We start from the raw sequence: 20,765 nt of genomic DNA, 5'->3' as shown, positions 1-20,765 counted from the left end.
TTCTTTTTAGACAATATACTTACTTTGTGGATATGCAAAAACTAAAATACTTCAGCTTTGGTACTTGACTTGAGTGACCCTTCTCTCCTGACAAACACAAGCGGTAGGGGAGAGATCGCCCAGGGACAGCCTAGAGCACAGTTAGGCTTTTAGCCTGATTTGTCTGCAGACTACACAAGGACGCTAGAGAAACTTCTCTCTTCAGTTGTTAGCGCGAGTACTCTCCAAATGGGCTCACTTCCAACTAGAAGCAAAATACTCAAAAGAAAGCACGTATCTCACCAGAAGGGCAATTAAAAAATTACTTAAAAACACAAACCAAAGAAAAACCAACAAGCCTCTGGTTCACAAGTGAAGTCGTCACTGCAGAGAGCAGAGCTCAGCAAGGCACAAACACTGACAGAAATTCACTCCAATCCTCCCCAGCTTCAGCAAGCAACAACAAATGCCACGCAGTGCACCAGCAGGACAGAGGGTGACCGTAGCAATAGCAGCAATGAGCAGCACCGAAGCATTGGGTTTTCATACTTGAACTTTTAAACTAGATGATTAGAGTGACCACTGACTAATCAGATATGCTTTAAAGTAATTCCTCTCTTGAATGTCTCTCCTGTACTGCATCCTGGAGTACGGGCAACTTCAGTTGGGCTAAAATCCAAGACTAACATTTGTCTTCTTAATCATTCGCAGACTTTACTTTTCAAAAAGTTGCACTATCTTAAATGAATTATATTAATTAAAACAATCTTGAGTTTCAAATGGCCTTCAAATACTTTTATCATCCTAGTCAACTAGTTAGTCGTTTTATAAAACAATTGAACCTACACCCTTAAAATAACTCAATAACCAGAAGGAAAACAAATAAAGTAGAAAAGGCAAGGCAATTCTTACTCACTTCAAGAAAATATGATTAAGAATCTTCAGACAAAATTGCTTTTGTTCTGTTACTGCTTATGTATCTAGGCCACCATCCTAAAACATTGACTATACTTAAATTATTACTTAAAATATTTGCTGTTTCAATATACTGAGTGCTTTATTTTACTAATTTTCAGTTAATATCATACATTAACAATTCCCCTAACTACCTGTAAATACTTAGTGTAGTCAATAAAAATATATTTATGCCTGCCAATTATTACATTATATCTGCCAATGAAGGATTTTGGCTGAAAAAGTTTTCTTCTCTGAAGCTTTTAAAATGCATTGTAAAACAAAAGAACGTTGTAAGCTTAAAAAAAACAAACAAAAGACCCAAAACAAACCAAACCCCAAACAATATGAAGTGCATGGGCTACTCCCTCTCCTTTAAAAGTTAAATCTGAGTATGTCCCTTTATATCATTTTGTTAACATAATACCAATCAAAATCAAAGTTGGAAAATAAGTAACCTAATTGCTCCAGGATCCCTGAAACTTTGCCAGAATTCCTGAAGCAAAAGCGTGCGCCCATACTTTGTAGCACCAACACAATAAATCCGAAGCCTCAAAATATTTCTACAGATACTGTACTTATGCTGCAAAACACATTAGACATGCAACAGTTCTAACGTTTTTCAGGAAGCGCCTGCATTAGGCAGTTCGTTCACATGCACGCTGGAAAAAATGCCAAGATTTCTAAATGCATGGCCACATGTCCAAGGCAAACGCAAGAGCTGTTCAACACATGGTCTAGCCCCTGGCCTCGCTGAACAGATCTGGAAGCCACAACAACCTGTGTTTACCTGCCATCTTTCCCATGGCCTGGCAACCTCTCTCCCTACCCCACCGGGCACCCTGCTTACGTGCTACGTGTGTAGGTGACTAAGCAGCGCACAGATGGAAGTCTCCCAGTTCCCATCTGATGGCCTGTCGGAAGAGTGGCAGGGAGAGGGTCACCACAACAGGTCACAACCTTTGCCACCACTGAGCACAAAGGGAAGAGAGCACCGGCTGCCTAATAGCCCCGGGGGCAGTGGCAAATTGCCCCAAGCTACCTTTCCGCACAGGGAGGAGACGAGGAGTCGCATTTACATGCACTCATTCTGCAGACACGCAACAAAATCCGAAGTCTCACAGACCATCAGATTTGCAGCACACACACAGATCAGCTACCGTGCAGAATGAGACGGCCTGACCATAAGGTAAAAGGAAGCAGCAGTGTTGTGGTGCACAGCCTCCCCCCCAGGAGAAATACTGTGCCCAGCCAGAAAGCCTCGGTACTCTTCACAGGAAAACTACTCCGCTGCATGGTGCTTTGGGCTGTGCTCCAGGCACTGGGTATCTCCAGAAAACGTTTGGAAAATATTTTAAAAATCTAATTCCACCTCGACAACATCTTCAGAAGAGTTAAAGAACAGGGCCTATAAAACTGTTTTTGCATGTGGATCTATGAAATCACCACTCCAACCAATTCTGTCCAACCCTTCTTCCATCATTTCACACTGTTCTCACCCCGCATCACTATCATAGCAGAAACTCTGAAGCAAAGCAATTAAGAGGTTTCAACTTTTTTTCTTTTTTTTGGCAACGCTTTTCTAAGAAATTCATTCCAAGGCGAATAAAGTAAAGAAAAAAAAGATCCTCCCACAAACTATTAACTTACTCTTGCAGAGTTTCCACTCCTTTTTCCTTATATTGCAGCTCCTGCTTCATCTGTGCCAATTCTCGTTTTAGCCTAGAAAGCTGAATATAACAAGATAATTTAAAGTAATAATATGTAACAGAAACTTTCATAATAAAAATAATTGTTTTTCAAATACAAAATCTTAAGTTACTTTAAAAAATTGGAAGTGATAATCTAAGTTCCCTTCTTTTTTTGCTTTAAAATTTTCATTAAAATAACAGAAGACTTTCTGAAATATCTAAGACCCAGTCTAATAGCAGTCACAACAATCGGCTTTCAAAGTATCTATTTCCTCATCTATTCTATTAGTTAGCTTATGCTAACAGCTAGCAAGTTTCAATCCATATGATTCTTCTTTTCCCCTTGTAGCAGACAGACACCTCTCAACTGTCTTCAACTCTTCAGTCAACTTCAAAAAAAGACCGAACATTCAATGCTGTTAATTTTTCAATCTGGGAAAACAAAATCACTGGCAACAGAACTGGCCTCTCTCCCAAAAATGGCAGCTTGATTTTCTACAGTTATTTTCATATTGTCCTGCCCTCTCAATCCCCCCCACCAATTACCTTGATCCAACTAGTGAGCACGAATCAAAAGTGACAAAGCAGTGATGTCTCCAAAAACACATTTTTGTGGTTTTATGAAAACAGTTACCTGAGTAGGTTGGGCAGACGTTACAAGAGCACTATCAGCACCAAGAATGATCTGCGAAGAAATAGCTTCTTGCCCTCCAAAGCTGACAGATAACTGAGGGCAACAGGAAGAGGAGGATGCAAGGGACTACAGACAAATGGGGGGAATGGAGGTGTTTCAGTGTGTGGTGGTGAGGTGTAAGAGAGCCCAAAGAGGGGCAGGGATAGAAGAAAAAAGCTCTCTTTTCTCAAGGTATCAAACTTGGTACCTTTTCTAAAATTTACCCGGAGTGCTCTTGACTTTCACATGTACATCAATAAATGACAAAACCATTACTAGAAAAAGAGCAAGGAAAAGAGAGTAAGGGAAAGTGAGTTTTAAAAAAGAGCAAAAGAACAGAGGAAAAAAGTTTAAAAAAAAAAAAAAGTTAAAAAAAATTCCTACATAACCAGGCATAGATTAATTTTGTCAGCTCTACTCCAAGAGCAAGTGGCTTCACAGCAGTTCCGGGGATGCAAACCATGACTGTCAGAGTGTCACTATCCTCTGCGGCCCCCCCCCTTCCCCATGTGTTCTTGCCCTTTCCTCAAAACCCATCACACCAGCCCCCAAAACACTCCTATACCCTCACCAACTCTTTCAACACTTGCCGAAAGTAAAATGAAAAAATGCATCACTAGTATCATGTATGCAAACACTTTATAGTGCATATTTTATTCTACTACCTGAAACAACTCAATGCCTACGGACACATTCAGTTGAACAGGTTATCCTATGCACTTAGGAGATCACTATGTTTTAAGGTCCAGGAACAGACAGAAATAGTCATATAAGTGAAGACCTTGTCTATTTTCTTCAAATATTATTTAAATAAATAAGGCTTATTTTCTCCTTTAGAATATGCTGACACTTAGAGTATGTGAAACAAGCAAACACTAGTCAGCACGTAGTAAACATATACAGATAGAATAAATGCCTTTGAAGGGTGGTGAACGGGATTTATTTTCAGAGGCACTCATGTGAAAAGTGGTCACTACAACAAAAATGGAACACTATCCTGCAAAGATAAGTATTTTTTATTTATTTTGTGAGCTGAATGCCTGGCATGCTAAACCCCATTTTATCCTTTAATAAAAAGAAACATACAATTTAGAAATAGGTTCTAGAGCTTAATATTATAAACTGCTTTTTGTAATTGTTTATGACTGCTATATCAATTTGCTAGAAACCAACGTGCAGACTTTAACTCTTTGCTAAAACAGCGTGGGAGAAATCAAAGAAGTCAACTATTCTTCCTTCAGCAAAGACAGCACCAAAAGCATGACTCTAGTTTAAAAAAAATAAAATCTAAAAATGGAACATTTTTATTACAGAACTGCCTATCACTGTCAGAATGCTTGAACTCCCCTCCCCTCATAGAGGACCTCTGGCCACATCAGCTGAAAAGTTCTATTTGGCCAAGATGTCTACTGAATTGTGAACAGGCTTCCAAACAAATGGCTAAATCTAGAGTTCAATGACATCCATGGAACCCCATTGAAAATGGGTAAATGGGAAAATATGAAGACAGTGGGTTTTAACTGCACTTAATCAAGAAAGAATTTGGCTGCAGAGTATTTACTACTTGTGGCAGTTTGCACATGGAAAGCAGTTTCTGAAAGTCTGGCTGACTTTGCCTCTGACATCCATGACAAAAATCTTTACGCTTGTAACATGGAAAAAGCATTACTTTGCAAGTCACTGAAATGCAGTAAATATAGGCTCATTTTCATAGAACAATAGGTCAGAGTAGAAAAGCAGTTTATAATATTATATTTCCAAAAATGCATGCAACATCCAGTTTAAATGCTAAAGTAAAAGAAAAACACATAGTCCTCCTCCCTTCCCCATGCCCAATTCATATTTTTACAAAATGAAAAAAGATTACTCACTCTGTCACGACGGCTGGCTATTTCTGCTTTAATCTGATATGGGTCATATTTGGTATTAGTTGAAAATCCAGAGAATGCTAAACAGATGGAAAACAGCATTTTACATTAATTTTTTTTTTCTTCTTTAATATGCTTGTTAAGATGTAGCACTATTTAATAGACCATAGCATTCATTCTTTGTGTTACAAGTCACTAGGTTTTAAAATAACCCTCTGTGCTAAAGTACAAATGAAGAATTACCTTTGGCCTGCCTGAATTTTCTTTTGTCCTCAACAACAACAAAAATTGTATATAGTAGCACTGCATATTGCCCTAAAAGCAACTAGCTTCCATGACAGGACGGTGGCATTTACTGATGCAAGCAATTTGTGCAACATTAACAATTGCTAATTGCTTCCTACGTATGTTGAACTGAGAGTATGATAGACTAAAGTAACAAAACTATTGTCAGAATAAAATTCAATCAGCTACAGAGAGAAGTTGCCTCCTAAAGCAACAGTGTAGGGAACGGACATAGAGATCAATCTCTGGCAAGTGAGATCTTAACACAGTGTATCTAGAGTCAGGCAATGATTTCAAGCTGTGGCATTACAAGCTAAATCCTAGACAGATGAAGTAAAGGTCCTAGAGGATAGGCTAGGCAAGACCAACCATGATTTATCGAGTGAGCCATTCACGGCAGCACTGGCCCACTGAAAAATGCCTGGTATGTGAGTGGATGGGGTTGTGCTGTTAGACCTACCATCCTTTTGTAGAGCTGAGGGCTGCTGCTTTGAAACCCATATTCGTGACTGCGTTGCACTCAGCCTTTCAACTCTCGAAAGAATACTGCAACGCCAAGGTCACGTCAAGCGTGCAGGAACTTGCCAAAATGAGTAGTCATGCCTGGATTAATTCTCTAAATCCAGGATTTTCTATGGATTTTTTTTTTTTTTTTTTTTTTTTTTTTTTAAAAACAGTGCTGATCACAACTGAGTCACAAAACTGCTGCATGGGCACCTCCCTGCCAACCCACAACCGCTGAGCTCACACCACCTCCCACTCATGAGCACACGACACTGAGTCAATGGCAGCACCCACAAGCAAAGAGGAGGAAAACAGTTTGTGAAGTTTTAGTTCTTTTAACACAACAGACTGAAACAAGTGATGGTGGAGGCAGGAATATTTGCAATATAAGCACCCGACTTTGGCCATCTAACTGCACTTGAATCAGGAGCCTAAGATTTCTGTAAAATAAATGGAGAAGCATCCATCCCAGAATGGAGTGGAGGAGCTGAATTAAGAAAACACAAGTGGAGAAGCCTTGGGGAATCTGAGCTGACAGCATGATTAATCCCCAAAGGGATTTTTTTTTTTTTTGTAAATATATCATCTGACTAATCAGTCCATCCCATTTTCTCAAAACAGATGCATATGATCTTAAACCAATATAAAATATATTAACATATCTGTAGAAAATTATTTTTTCACCTCAAAACAAGTGAAAGGTTTCATTAAATGATTTTACAGTATCTCATTATCAACTCCAGATATACCTAAAAAAAAAAAAACCTATCAGAAGACTGAGAAACATAAAAGTCAATTGACATAGCATTTGCGTTCATGCTACAGATAAGCTCCAATTTTGTCAGTCACATTTTGTTGCTGTTTCCAAGAGCTTTAAAAACATGAAAAACGGGTTATATTTTTCTAGTATATTATCTTCAACAGAAGTTTCTTTCTGAATATTCACCTGAAGTAATTCAACAAAATATCCCACAGAACGACTGCAAATTTTCAAAACAAAAAGCCCAAGCTCCTAGAAAAGTATTGTAACAAATGCTTATTTTGATTTTATAATCTAAATAAATACTGATGACACTTTTACCCTATTCCAAGTCTTTAAACAGTAGTTAAACACTCTTTAAACAATAATTTCTTTTTTAAAATTTCTTTTTCTTAATAAGAAAAAAATTTAACCTTTCTTAATAATTCTTAAGAAACTTGAACATAACAGGAAGAAATAAGACTAGTCACAGCTGTTCAGTTATGTCACAAACTAAATCACAGAATACATATATTTAAAACTAAGCAAAAAAGATGAGATAATCCCAGTTCAACAGTAAAAGAACACTTGGTCAAAACCATCTGGGACACCTCAGCCCTAGAAAACATCTTCTATTCAGGATTTTGGCATACATATGAATTACCTTGGATCAATAAATACCACTGGATGAGTAGCTAAACGCTTCTATCCAGATGCCTGCTTTAACCCCCCGCCTCCAGTCAGCTTTCTTGAACATTTTCAGAAAGGGCTAAGCAGACCTTTCCATACTTGTCAAGTACTTGGCATTTACCAGCAAATCCTGCAGTTAAACAATCGCCGTACACACAGCAGCCACTGAAAAGCCACCAGCGCAGTGAAACTCCACTACGTTTCCACATGGCTGGTGGGTATATCCATTTGATACACTTCTTTGAACTAGACTGTTTTGACTCTTCAGCAAAGACACCTTTTCCTGTTGCACCAGCCAACAGCCATGACAGTGGTGCAACAACTTCAGGTTTCAAAAAAAGTGTATCATCTACTCCAAGCTACCAGAGACATCTGAAGAATGAAAAGGGCAGGAAATCAAGGCTCTATGACCTACACCACCAGCATTAGGATCAGAGACTGGCATTCAAGAACGAGGTGCACTAATGAAACACTGCTTCCTACTTCATGGTCAGAGGTACTCTTGATCACAACACCTCATCCCTAACTCTTTATAGAAGTCGATAAAGCAACCATGGATTCTCAGAAGGCTTCCCCTAAGACAATGGTTCCCTCCCATGTTGAGGGTGAAATAATATATGAATTTAGGAGTGCAAGTAGGTGGCTGGTCCAGCAACATTCAGTCTTGTCTTTGTTACCTTGCATGAAGCATCACTACAGCTGGCTCCAAGATGGCTAGAGATGCTAGCTGGAACATATCCCTGTTTAATGTTAAAAAGGCATATTCTAATAGACCTAACAGGAAATGGAAGTCCCTGAATAGCAGCTAAACGATAGTGCCTCACTTCTGTAGTCAGGATCTTCATTCAGAGGAGAACCGGACGATGGAAACACTTCACACTATTTCTTACGCCACATGTTGTGAGAGGCAGGTGGGTAAATCAAGAAAAGACTAGTAAACTCACAGCTGGCATAAGAACGGCTGTCATCCTCACACATTTTGTGCAATTGTTGATATTCTTCTTGGGCTAGTTCAAAACGCTGCTGCTTTACTTGGTAAATCTCTTTCTTGGCATTGAGTGCCTCCTGGGCAACTATTAAATATTCCTTTAGCATGCGTTCCTGCTCCCTTCTCCATTGCTCCCTTGGGTCCTCAATTTGTGTGAGCTCTGAGGAGAAAAGCATTAATAAATAAATAAATAAATAAATTGTAAGACACTTTAGCCTACAAAGTACACATTATTTTAAGGTCTGTTCTCAACTAGCACACCTAACACTACATTGCTCAAAATCACTCCAGCCTGGACAAGAAGTAGTAAGGACACAGAGTGGAAGAACAGGGAAAGCCCTTTCAAATACAAAATGCATTTAAATTTGATTCTTTTCTTTACAAATTAGAGTAAACCCAAAGAAAACAGTGTTTTGGCTCTAACCTTCCCTCGTAGTCAACTTCAAAATTCTGAGAACTACCTAAAACCCCAGAACCATGTAGGAGAGTGAAAGGTATCTCAATGCTTAACCCTTAACTCTATAAATGGTTGGAACAACCTTAGAGATACTACATACAACTTCACAAGTATAACATCTGGAAAGGTCAGTGACTACACCTGTGTAACTAAGGAGAATAAGGTCATTCAACAGAAGTTAGCATTTTAACCTCAAATCCATAAAAGCATTTAAAACAGTTCTTTTTTTGTCTTAAGAAACAGCACTCTCATGCTTTCCCTTTCCAGGATTTAGAACAGTTCGTATTCAAACACAATAAAAAATAGGTTTCCAGTACAAACTCTTTCCCATATATATGGATTTTCAAAGTTATTACCATGCAACAGTATTATGCAGTTGCAAAGACATTGGAGGAGGACACATACATTAAAAACCTAAAAAATTATTGGTTCATTTGTTTTCTTTTTGTGGTGATGCTCAAGCTAGCAAATATGTTTTACATGAGGATGTCCATGTAAAGTCTCGTGTTTAAGTGAATGTTAATTTCTGATGATTGAGGCTCTACCGGTAAGAAGTTGCTGCAGATGCAATGTCAGTGTTCAAAGCAGTGACAGAACCTGCAGCACAGTCAGGAGGTAAACACCTGGTCATTTTTTCCAAACTTTGTTTCTGACAAGAGATGAAAGCCAGTTATGTTTTGTATTATCTTGTGTATGTAATTCAGTATATTGGCGCCAGTGTCGAAACAAGAAACTTATATAAAAGATTTAGCCCAACACACTAAGAACTCCAATGGTGTCAGGGTCATGCTAGCAGCTCTACCATTTGAGAGCCATCTGAAAAGTACATAAACAAAAACACGACGCTCATATATGAACAGTACTTCCAACAGATTTGTATATTAGGTTTCTAATAACCTTTTCTCTCAACAGCTGTAACTTTTCTCTCCCCACAACTCCTCACATTGCAAGAACATAAAGACTGTCCCTATAGTTCTGCAATTTCTCCCCACATCCCAGGGAACCTCGATTCCCAGCAGCACCTTCTGGCTCCAATGCCCCCAGACTACCTCTGCAGCCCAGGACGGGATGTGCTGTGGCTTGTTCCAGTCTCCATAAATCCTTCTCTGCACGTAGGGCAAGCAGAAGAAAACAGAGTTCACATTGCAGCCCATCCTTTACTGACAGCATGGTAATTTGCAGTGCTATCTCATCTGTCCGAAAGTATTCCTGAAATCTGTGCAAATTTAATATTCCTAAAACTGCTAATCCCTTATGGAAACTATGCAGAAATTAATAAATATTTACAAGACAGAAAAGGTGGATCCTAGTAAGTGTCTCTTTTTTAATAGGAAATTAATCATTCTAATCTCAATAAACAGCCATGGCTAAAATGTTATGTTGTATCACACATTAAGTTTCTGAGGTCCTATACTACAGGACACTGCATCTCTTACCAAATTATTTCAGAAGCCTTCTCAAAAGTTAGCAGCATTCTTCTGAGGCAGAAAACTTCTTCAGTACAGTAGTAACATTCTCTTCTGTTTTATAAAGTACAGAGGCTTCACTTTGCCCTGGATTTCTACACAAGTTTGCCATGTAACAACACAACTAAAGCTACATTGTATGATAAAATTCACTTTCTTAATTTCTCTATAGCCAATTAAAACAAAACAAAACACCCCACCACCCCAAAATCCCCACTACAGTAATTCAAGAACAGCCCCAGACAAATGCAGAGAATATATTATTCTCTCACTGGGGAATGCCCAACTGGTTAAAGGAGACTTCAAAGGCTCCCAAGACTCTGAGGAGGAGGGAAAGGAATTCTGCGGCTGGCAGCCGCCAAGGTTTTTAAGCAATGGTTGGACAAGAGCCAAGAGCAGCTTAGTAAGGGTGTCAACAAAGTACTGAATTTACAGAACAAGATGGAGATCAGGGTTGGAAGCACCATTGAGATTTACAGAAGATTCCTCTGTTCCTGGAGTTTTTCAATATAAATGGAAAGTTATTGCCTAGAAATCTTTTTATTACTTTCTGGGTAAACAAACATAGCAAGAGGCTTGGAAAAATCAGATGTATTACTGTTTTCTTTTAAAAGGTGGAAGGGCAAAAAGCTTGAGATGGTGCATAAAGCGTGAGAGGGCCTTGGTAAGCATAATGCTAGAAAGACTCTCTTTGAATTATCCCTTGCATTTTCTCACAATATATCTTGAAACCGAAGCACTTCTGTTTTGTCAATTAACACAGAAATCCAATGCTGTAGAAAGCATTTAACCTGGTCAGCCACAAAAGGCAGTCGGAATGTTTTGATGTGGAAGTTGCCATTCCAAGTATTTTAGACATAGTTCAGAATACAATGTAAGGGAGTCATTTCAGAAAAACATTTCTTCAGTTCCTACACCATCTTTGCCACTTGCCTGACACCATCTCATGACACACATGATTGTCTACTCATTAGTTCTCACTTCTACAAAGGAGGTTAATGCAGTCTTGATTGGTACCTTTGTTATCCACAGTTTAAAATTGGACTGAGTATCCTACTAATTTTTGAATAATGATTATCCAGCTATAATATCAACTCTGTCTTCCCTCTGAATATAAACGTTGCTTGTATATGCAAGCACTGTATTAGCCTAAGGGTGACAAACCCATTTTGCTGTGACGGTTGAATTACCATTTAGGATAATATCTGTGGGCTGCAAGTAATTAGTTATCATGAAAGAGACAAATTTTGCAACCTTGTTAACTGCAGAATGATTCCTTTCACTCAGTTCAGTACTGGCCCTATGATGTTTCCATCCTTCTGTTTTTATATTACCTTTACTTAATTCCCAATATGATTAGTTTCTTCTCTTTCTGGGCCTTCCCACTGAGCATTTGGGAATTCAATTTCTCTCTGCAAAGACTCTCTTCTACAGGTTTTGCTCTCAATTGCACAGAAAAAAAAACGCGAGCCAGATCTGACATGCCTACAATGATTAATATCCTTTCTGTAAGTTCAAACTTGATGTTTGTGGTAAAGCCACTAATAACAAAGTCTGAAAAGCAAAAGGGAGTGATTTCTTTTGCATGCGATGGTGATTGTTATTCCTATCAAAGATGCCTACCAGTAGGATGCTTTAGTAGCTTTTTTAGTCGCAGCATTGCAATGGGAGTTCATGTTCTACTCATTATCTATAGGGACTCCTAAAGCCTTCTACAAAGTTCAAGAAGAAAAGAAAATTGCCAATATCCTCATTTGTACTTCTTCTAATATGTGCATTCACGCACGTGTATGTATGTTGGTGCAAGTGTACTCCATTACTGTACTCCAATGTAAACCTCACTTTGTATTAAACTTCAACATGGTAACTAAAGTTACCATGACAGTTTAAACAGCAATCATCATTAAGCTACTACTTCTTTTAAACAGAGTTATTGTAAGAATTACCTAACAGTCTGTATTTATTGCCTTTCAATTGTCCTGGCTACCTATCTTTATGATCAGTGCATTAACAGCTCTTTAAAGCTTATTATTTAATTTGCAATCTTTGTTAATTTCACAACAAATAAGTACCCATGTGGGTCAAACAATATCATGGGAACATTTGTTATTCTGTTGGGATTTTATTTAAATAAGTAATTGTGAAACCACAATACACAAGAAATTCCAATGATGGCAGGAAGCCAAACTCTATTTCTACACTTTTATTTTTTAATTGACTAGATTTTAAGTAGATAGTATTGAGGTTGTTTTTGCAGATTATACTATTTACCATTGCTGTGATAGCCCATATAACTACCACCTTCTCTTCTCCCTCCCCACCAACTGCCAATTGCCACAATATTGAAAGCATTCACTCATTGGTGATAAGAAGCTTAATGATAGCAGCACAACAGTAACAGCAGCAGCAGTACAAAGCTGTAAAGATAAGACTTTTTTTTAAAAGTAGAACTGGCAAATGTGCCAGACAGCGGCAATAGAAAGCTCAGCCATAGTCCAAAAGGGAAAATGTTGGAAATTTCTCCATCTTAGTTTCCAAAAGGGACATATGTTGTCTTTTTGATAGCACTTTGTACTGTATTAAAGCATAAAACACACATTGCTTAAGAGAGGATGAGAATATTGTATTACATTGTGCTTCTAATTAAAAATCAGCACTTTCAGAATGTATTTTGCTTTTCAATATAGAAGAGCGAACTACGGATGACTGGAAAAGAGGAAATACAAGAGTATAGGATGAAAATCTTAACTGACATATGACAAAAAGCAACAACAAAATTACTGATACTCCACAGTATGACAAAGCAAAACAGAAGAGTTTTATACATTCTAAATCGATCATAGTTTGTAAAATTCTTTACAAATGGAAGAAGGATTGTGCCCCCATTTGAAAGAAAGAAAACAGATACTGCAAGAAATTACTTGCATGCATTTTCTCACTGTAGCATGAGGTGCGTAAATGCTATTGGAAACAAAGTTAGTGCCACCAGTTAACATCAGCTTGCTAGGATTTCTCAAAATAATCATACATCTACTCACGATTTATGTGGTCCATGTAATAAACTCCAATCTGTTGATCGTAAACAGTTTCCCATCCTAAAGGAAGCTCATCACCGACACAGTCAGCAAACGTCAATGGCTTTGTAATCCTGCAAAAATAAAAAAGACACAAATAAATACAAAAGGTGCAGAGTTTACAGTGCAATGAATGTTATTACACATTTTGAAGATACCTCCATCATTTGATCACAAACTAGTTATGCTGCTGAGGAATGTGCTAATTACAAACATACAGTTTCAAAATCAAATTTCATTTAAATATGCTGACAGATACTCCCCAAACAGGTAAGACAAGCTTCTCCCTTCAAGTTTCTATGTTTAACAGTTTAATTACAATGGCATGCAGTCCTGCCAGTTTTTCTCCCATATTGCAAAGAACACAAACCTGAAGCTGGAGTTCACCGATGCTAAAAATTACTAGAAGCTTTATAGGCTTAAACAATTATACTGCTTTGACACCTTAAAGAAGTTAATCCTTAAAAAAATGAAATAAAATTTTAAGAAAGCACTATAAAACAGATTTCTCCTCTTTTCAATTATACATTTCCAACTATTAATGATATTCTCTTGGTCCAGACCCATCCAAAGTAATTCCGCTCTCTCAAAAAGAAGAGAGACAAACAAATGTCTAAAGAATTCCAAAGCCATTAGAGCAGACATAGTAACTAATAAGTAACAGCATTACTATCTAGCAGCTTAAAATATCACACCCCTTGCTAGGCAAAATCTTGATAGGCCAGTGGGTTATAGAAAGCCAAAACAGCTACTTCAATTTTCAATTTATTGACAGGAATGTTGAAGATACTGGGTTACAAATTCTAGAGAAAGACTCTAAACCAACACTGTTCTGGAACATCAAGGTACATAAAAAAAACTAGGATGAACAATGATGCAAATAAAAAATCCTTAACATTCAGTGGAATCACATCTATTTCCCAAATCATCATTTTCATCATTACTTAACCCCTAAGATAATGTTTTCCTCTAAAAGCTGCGATAAAATTCCTTTACAAAAAAGCTATTAATATAGTAATTTCAATTATACATGGGATACAGATCCAACACCTTCAACATTTATTTGTTGAGGGATTTCCAATACCTAGAATGATGATAGCTTTGCAAAGATTAAATACATGCATTAATTTAGGAACTGACTTATGTTCAGCATAACCTATGGCATAATACTGTTTGGTGTAAAATGGAAATTCCATTTGTATGTTATAATACCCAATTAAGGTTTCCTGACACCAGATTCGGACTATGCGTACAAGTACACTGCAGAGTAGAAAGATCATTGGGACTGGTAATTGCACTTCATCCGATAACACTTCTATAAAACAATAACTTTGTCTGAACTAAAACATGTTTGTCTTTGAACTAGAAGTCCTTCCCCACCCCAAAACAAAAACAACCAGAAGAATCCAATAGTGAAGACTTCAAATGATAGAAATACTACTACAGCTACATTCTAGCTATTCCAATGGTCCAGTAAGCACACCATTCAACCACTAACAAAAAGCACGTAACTTTGCACACAGCAAACAGAAAAACTGCATTTACCTGTCTCCTAAAACTATTTTAGTATTCTTGAGATTAAAGTGTTCAAGATTAACTGTAGAAGAATAAAAAAAATCATATCCTCACTAGCTTAAATATAATGTTTGAACAGCTCTGCACAACAGTACAAAGATCAAGTTATTTAGGTCAAATAATAAAGACCCTGATCATATGCTATGGATTCTCAAACATGTATAAACAGTTTAGTAAGATGAAGATGTACATAAACTTGAGCACCACTGTTTAAAGTAAAAAGTTTCCATTACTGACAAATACGTAGTTTACATCATGTAATCATGCAAATCCAAAGCTGCTGTATTCAAGAAAGAAAATGTTACTATGGACTAGCACATGGATTCTTTCAGCAATTCATCTAGCAGTCAGGCAGACCAAATATTGCCAAAATAGTTCTGATCTCCCTGGAATTCAGTCAAATATTAAAAACATAACATGCAGCATTTTTTCTTAAACTCTCATGGTTTTGTTCTGAAGACATCATGTTTACAATTTCTCAAAGTAGTCTAGACATGGGCTCCTAAATTACCACACTATAGACAAGATTTTCTTTGGAATGAGTTATGAGACATGCTTGCTTGTTATACAAACACACCCTCACCCTTTATTCGTAAATAAAACCTGCACATGATACTCTAACCTTTCACACTACAAGAACTTCAATTCAATGCTCTCTGTGATCCCACCAGGGCTCAGACTTCCAGGACAAGGACAACGCTCACTTTCTGGAAAAGGGAGACTGAAGAAAGCCAATGCATCTGGTCTAACCAGTTTTCATTCCAATGCTATAAAGCCTGCATGAACAGTTTAATTAATGGTTTTGAAGGAAACCTTGCAAGAAAAAGAACACATAAAAAGCTGTCTTCCAGATATTCAGACCATCAACAACTCGATGTTGCTCATTTTAAACCATATTCAAAGCTCCTCCAAACTGGATTCCCTTCAAAGCACAACATCATATTGATTCTCAATTCAGTCACATTTACATCTATGTAGTTTGAATGTTCTTCATTCAATTCATCTACGTCAAAACATGCAACGCTTAAACTAAGAATTGGAAGTTTCTCCCTGTGTTTTGCCCTGGTTTAACTAAGTCAACTGAAAAAATACGTTTCTGGTTTAACCAGCACAACTCTGAGGACAAGATTTTTTTTTTTTTTCCCAGCTAGGGAAACTAAGGGTTTCCAGAATAACAAAGACAAAATGGAACAGATGCAGATATGGATATTGGAGGTCAGCCACAAATTACAGCAGTAGACTGCTGAAATTAACTATCTTCTGGAAGTACGGCTTGACCCTCTGTTTTTTTTAATTAGCTTAAGCACTGTAAAATAGGACAGGTCTTTTCTGCTTCTATATAAAGAATTGCACAAGGTACAAGTACATCTGTTAAAACATTTCAAAGTATTAAAATAAAGACAAAAAAACTTTTTGAAGCATTATAAAGACAAAGACAGAATAAAAATGCTGCCATCTTTAATTAAATAAAAAACAGGGCTGCCCTGAACTATGCTATTCACAGTAGTAAAGAATAACTAAAGCATTTTATCTGTCCCCAGTGATCACCTCCTGTCTCCCCCAAGACAACTGGTAGACACTAATTAAGAAGGTTCTGAACTCCCAGCTGAAGACAGAATTCCTCTGAGACCAGAGGAAACATTAACTGGTTGCAGCCCCTGGATCTACAGCCCAGGTACAAGTGACAGTCGTCCACGGGGGCCAATCTTGCATATATCAAGGGGCCAACCATAACTTCAGATTAACTGATTTGCTGATTCTTCGTTATCTTGAGACGTTTATCCTTTCCAAAAGTAATGATGCTCTTCAGTCATTAGGCACCTAATCTTTTGTGACACTGAAACCCTTCAAAAGCAAATACAGAAACAGGTAAGAAAGCTTCCATAACCCAAATCATGCACACCAAGCTGAGAGAAAAATCTTTGAGCATTGTCATGCGCCTTGGATCTGTCACCACTAACTCTGCCGAAATTAAGTGTTTTCGTTAAGAAGAAATGGAAGTCTGCTATTTGCACACAGTAAAACAGACATATCTGAAACCCCAAGTTTTAATATTTTCTCTGCATCAATTATCAAGCTAAACAGTTAGAATACAGAAATCAAACTACAAAATAAAACTGAGCAGTTGAATAAAACTGTTTCTGACTAAGAGGTGTTTTTTCTCCTCCTTGCATACTTATTTTGTATCTTTATCCATTACCCATACACAGAAGGATTCCAGAATACATTACCACAGCCTTCTGAATAAGCAGCAGCAACAGATATTTCTTGAATGCATCAGTTCATGGCAGGGAGTGGGTGGGAAGGAGCAAAGACGACAGCAAAAGGCAATAGTTAAATACCATTTTAGATAAATTACTGCAAAACTGCTCTCAGCTTTAGTATACTTTGTTAACAGAATCCAATTTCAACCTCCAAAACCACCACAGAAAACCTCAACCTTTAAATAATAAAAGGAACACTTCAGGGTTCAAAGAAAAGGCATACTTCAACTCTCCAAAACACAGTTTGACTGATAGCATGGGACAGCCATTTCATTGTCATGGATTTTCAAAAACAGAACCAGATCACTAAAAACACAAGGCATCAGTACATACTAGATAAGATCCTCAGTCTTCCCATGGCCCTGATGCCACATCAGAGGGCCCTGGCTGCCTGAAATCCCCAGGTCTAATTGAGCAAAACTTCCCCTGGGAGGAACTAAATTAAGACAAACAGAGCCTGTTTTTGCAAGATCTTGGACAGGAAATCGAAAAGGTGTTTCCAAAGCAGAAATGCCGCTGCAAACTAGCTGCCATCCCTCAGACAACATCTAGATGCCTGAATTACATCCAGGGTCACCATATCTTCCAAAGTGGGCCTGGATTAAGAGGAAAGCACTAAACAAGGGCTAATTATGAAAAAGAACCACCAAGTTCTGAAGAAAAGCAATCATTTGTAGGGGAGATGGAAGGAAGGATGCAAGAACAGCAACTTCCAACTGTGCTTTTATTTCTGTTCATGATTTTGGTCAGGTTCAACAGCAGAGGCAGAAAGTGTCTAATAAAGTTTCATACTCCTCAACAGACAACTAAGAGAAACCTCTTAAATCTGATTTCAGTCTGAATGGCCATCTAATGGGATAGATGGTTTTGCCTGACAAATGCAAATTACAGGTGAGGAAACTTTATTAATTCATGTTACAGATCTGAAAAATACCAGGCAATTTAAAAATGAGTAACAGCGAAACTAGAAAAGAATTAAACATTCTGATAAATTTAGCAATAGTTTATCTGAAGTACTATGCTGAGTATATTACTAAAGTGTCTGTCACAAGGCAAATAAGAGAGAAGGCAAAAAGAGAAATCACGCACACACTTAAAAGCTTTCAGCCAGACACTTTTTTCTTACCTCCTTTCAAACATGAATTTAAGCTACAACCATTGTTATAAAATTCAACTAATCCTCTTATCTTGTATCATGGCTCTTATTCTCTCCAACCGCGCAGCAAAAAACCACCCAAGAAATCAAGCAGGAATGGAAGATGATTTTTTTGTTGTTTCACAGACACGAGCAAGAAGAGCTGTTTACGCTGAAGGGGAGGATGGGGGTGGTGAGGGGGTGGGTGCTGGGGGTTGTTGTTGTTTTATTTTTAAAGAAAAAAAATCGCACTGCAGTCCTGGAGGCACTTCACAGGCATCCTCCACCACCACAGCTCTGGCCGGGGCAGCAGCGCGCTCGGGGCCCGCAGGACCTTCTCTGTGAGACGCAGAGAGCCCCTGTGGCCACCCAGCTGTGCCATGGCCCCCCAGGAGCCCCAACCCACCCGGCTGCTCCAAGCAGGCTGCCCTGAAGAGAGCACCTCCTCCTCCGAGCAGGGCAGGCGCTCATCCCGTCCGCGCTGCCCAGCTGCCGAAGCGAGGAGCATCCTACACGGTTCAGAAACTAGAGCCACGCAGCCTTACCTTGTGGCAACCCACACAAGCCAGGCACGGGCTCTGAGCTCCAGACCAGCTGTGACAGCGCTCCGGGGCGCACCGTGGCTTTCCTCGCTCTCTGTCCTCTGCCACGGACCCAGCTCTTCTCAAGTAGCCAAGTCATAAAAACGAGATGGATTTTGAAATAAGGTTTGGCAAATTACATCCTGACTGCTTAGTCAAAAGTACAACAAAGTTCACCGAACTATATTTTCAAGACAAAAATACCTTACACATTTTTTCTTAATCCAAATGATGTATCTTCATTTTACTGCATAATTTAACCTTGAGTTCTGAATAAAATAAACTTACTGAACGTCTACTCAATCCTTCATTAAAATAAATCCACAATACAGATGGCCAGACAGAAACTTGCACAAATGAGATTCTGTGCTCAGGACAAAGACTTAAAGAAGGTAACTTGTATTCAGAGTCACCACTGGGATACATTTCCCTTAGAAATAAAATGCTACCCTACAGCAAGGAAATAACAGCACCAGCTCTTCTAAAGGTCACTTGAAATTCAGTCTTTTTAAGACCACACTGTATTTTGCAGTAATTTTCATTCTTTTTTTAAAACAACTTCAAATAAGTACATGAAAGAGCACTAATAGTGTCAAATCAGTGTATTTGCTTCAATTAATTTTACAGTAACATAAGCCAACACAGCATACATCAATGTGCAAAACAGAAGGCACAGGATGGCATTAGCCAGCTACAGTAATGAATCAACATCTTTAAGTGTGGAGAAAAACACGTGTTCATTAGTAATTTTTAACTATTTTTTTTTTTCTTAATGGAAACAAGTGTTAACTACCTTTAACACATGGTATTACAAACCTGGACAACCTATGCTAAGACAGCTGACTAGCATGTCCCTCCTACAAGTATCTGAGTTATTTGTCGATTGCCACCTCCTGAGCCATGGTTTGCCACTGTTTACAGCATGACAAACAAGCTGATGGCAATTCCCTTTAACCCCAACTCTGTAAGGTACAGTGCTTCAGGAGCTGGTTAAAAAGCAGCTCCAATATCTGTGCAACAGGGCAGCATATATGGCAACTTCATCAGCCATCCTATTCCTCAGTTGCTAACTGCCCTTGTTTTATAGCCACCTGAGCTTATGTGGGTCAAGAAAACTAAGTGGTATCAGCTATCTACCTCTCTTGTGACCTCGTGCTGAAGAAAAACATGCAGGGAAAATGGAAATAACGTTATAAAAACTTAGCGGATTGACCAGAATGCACAAGAACTCTATTTTGGCACCCAAAACCCGAATGGAATGATTTTGTTGCCTACAGCATTTCAAATCATGAAGTCCTGTGCTGTGCACTACAGTGAATCAATTGACTCCAAAAAGAATTCTCTTTTTTATGCTAGGCAGTCCCTTTACATTTTTTTAAATCTTACTATCGCTTTTCTGATTAGCAGGGTATTATACACTTATTAGATGAAAATTGTTCATCACATGCAACATATTCGGTGCTACATGTAATGCTAATAGGGCAGGTGGGCATGAAAACCCCGAACAATTAGACTTTGTGATGCAAAATATATGTGAAGCTACATGTGTGAGTAAGAGATAACCTATACGATTTGTTGACTCAGAGGAGGTAACAGAAGTTTATATTGACAATAAACACCTACAAGAAACGTACCTGAGGACACCCTCTAACCTCCTTTCACTAGTCTAGAAACAATAAACATTTACTAATAAGGAATGACAGAGAAATAATATACTTTTGTTTTTATCCTTTATCACACTCCCAAAAAACAAAACAGCTAAGAAATATTGGCTTAGTATGTTGGAACATAAAATAAAATGCTATGTCCAACTGCAACTCTCGCATAACTTGTCTGGCTGCT

General features: G+C 38.2%; 1 protein-coding gene across 4 annotated transcripts in view; it reads right to left on the bottom strand.

Moving 5' to 3' along the window:
* Window positions 1-20,765, bottom strand: part of WWC3 (WWC family member 3) — a 104,674-nt gene that overhangs the window by 52,715 nt on the left and 31,194 nt on the right. For all 4 annotated transcript variants that reach the window (XM_029998960.1, XM_029998961.1, XM_029998962.1 and 1 more), the window contains exons 2-5: window positions 13,333-13,442; window positions 8,328-8,531; window positions 5,169-5,245; window positions 2,584-2,663 (exon numbers count right to left, since the gene is read on the bottom strand). In XM_029998960.1, the coding sequence (XP_029854820.1) occupies window positions 2,584-2,663; window positions 5,169-5,245; window positions 8,328-8,531; window positions 13,333-13,442 (471 nt within the window). The remainder of the gene's footprint in view (window positions 1-2,583; window positions 2,664-5,168; window positions 5,246-8,327; window positions 8,532-13,332; window positions 13,443-20,765) is intronic.

The sequence above is a fragment of the Aquila chrysaetos genome, chromosome 23 (assembly GCF_900496995.4).
Source record: "Aquila chrysaetos chrysaetos chromosome 23, bAquChr1.4, whole genome shotgun sequence".
Classification (NCBI taxonomy): Eukaryota; Metazoa; Chordata; class Aves; order Accipitriformes; family Accipitridae; genus Aquila; species Aquila chrysaetos.
This window is presented reverse-complemented; position numbering and strand designations above follow the sequence as displayed.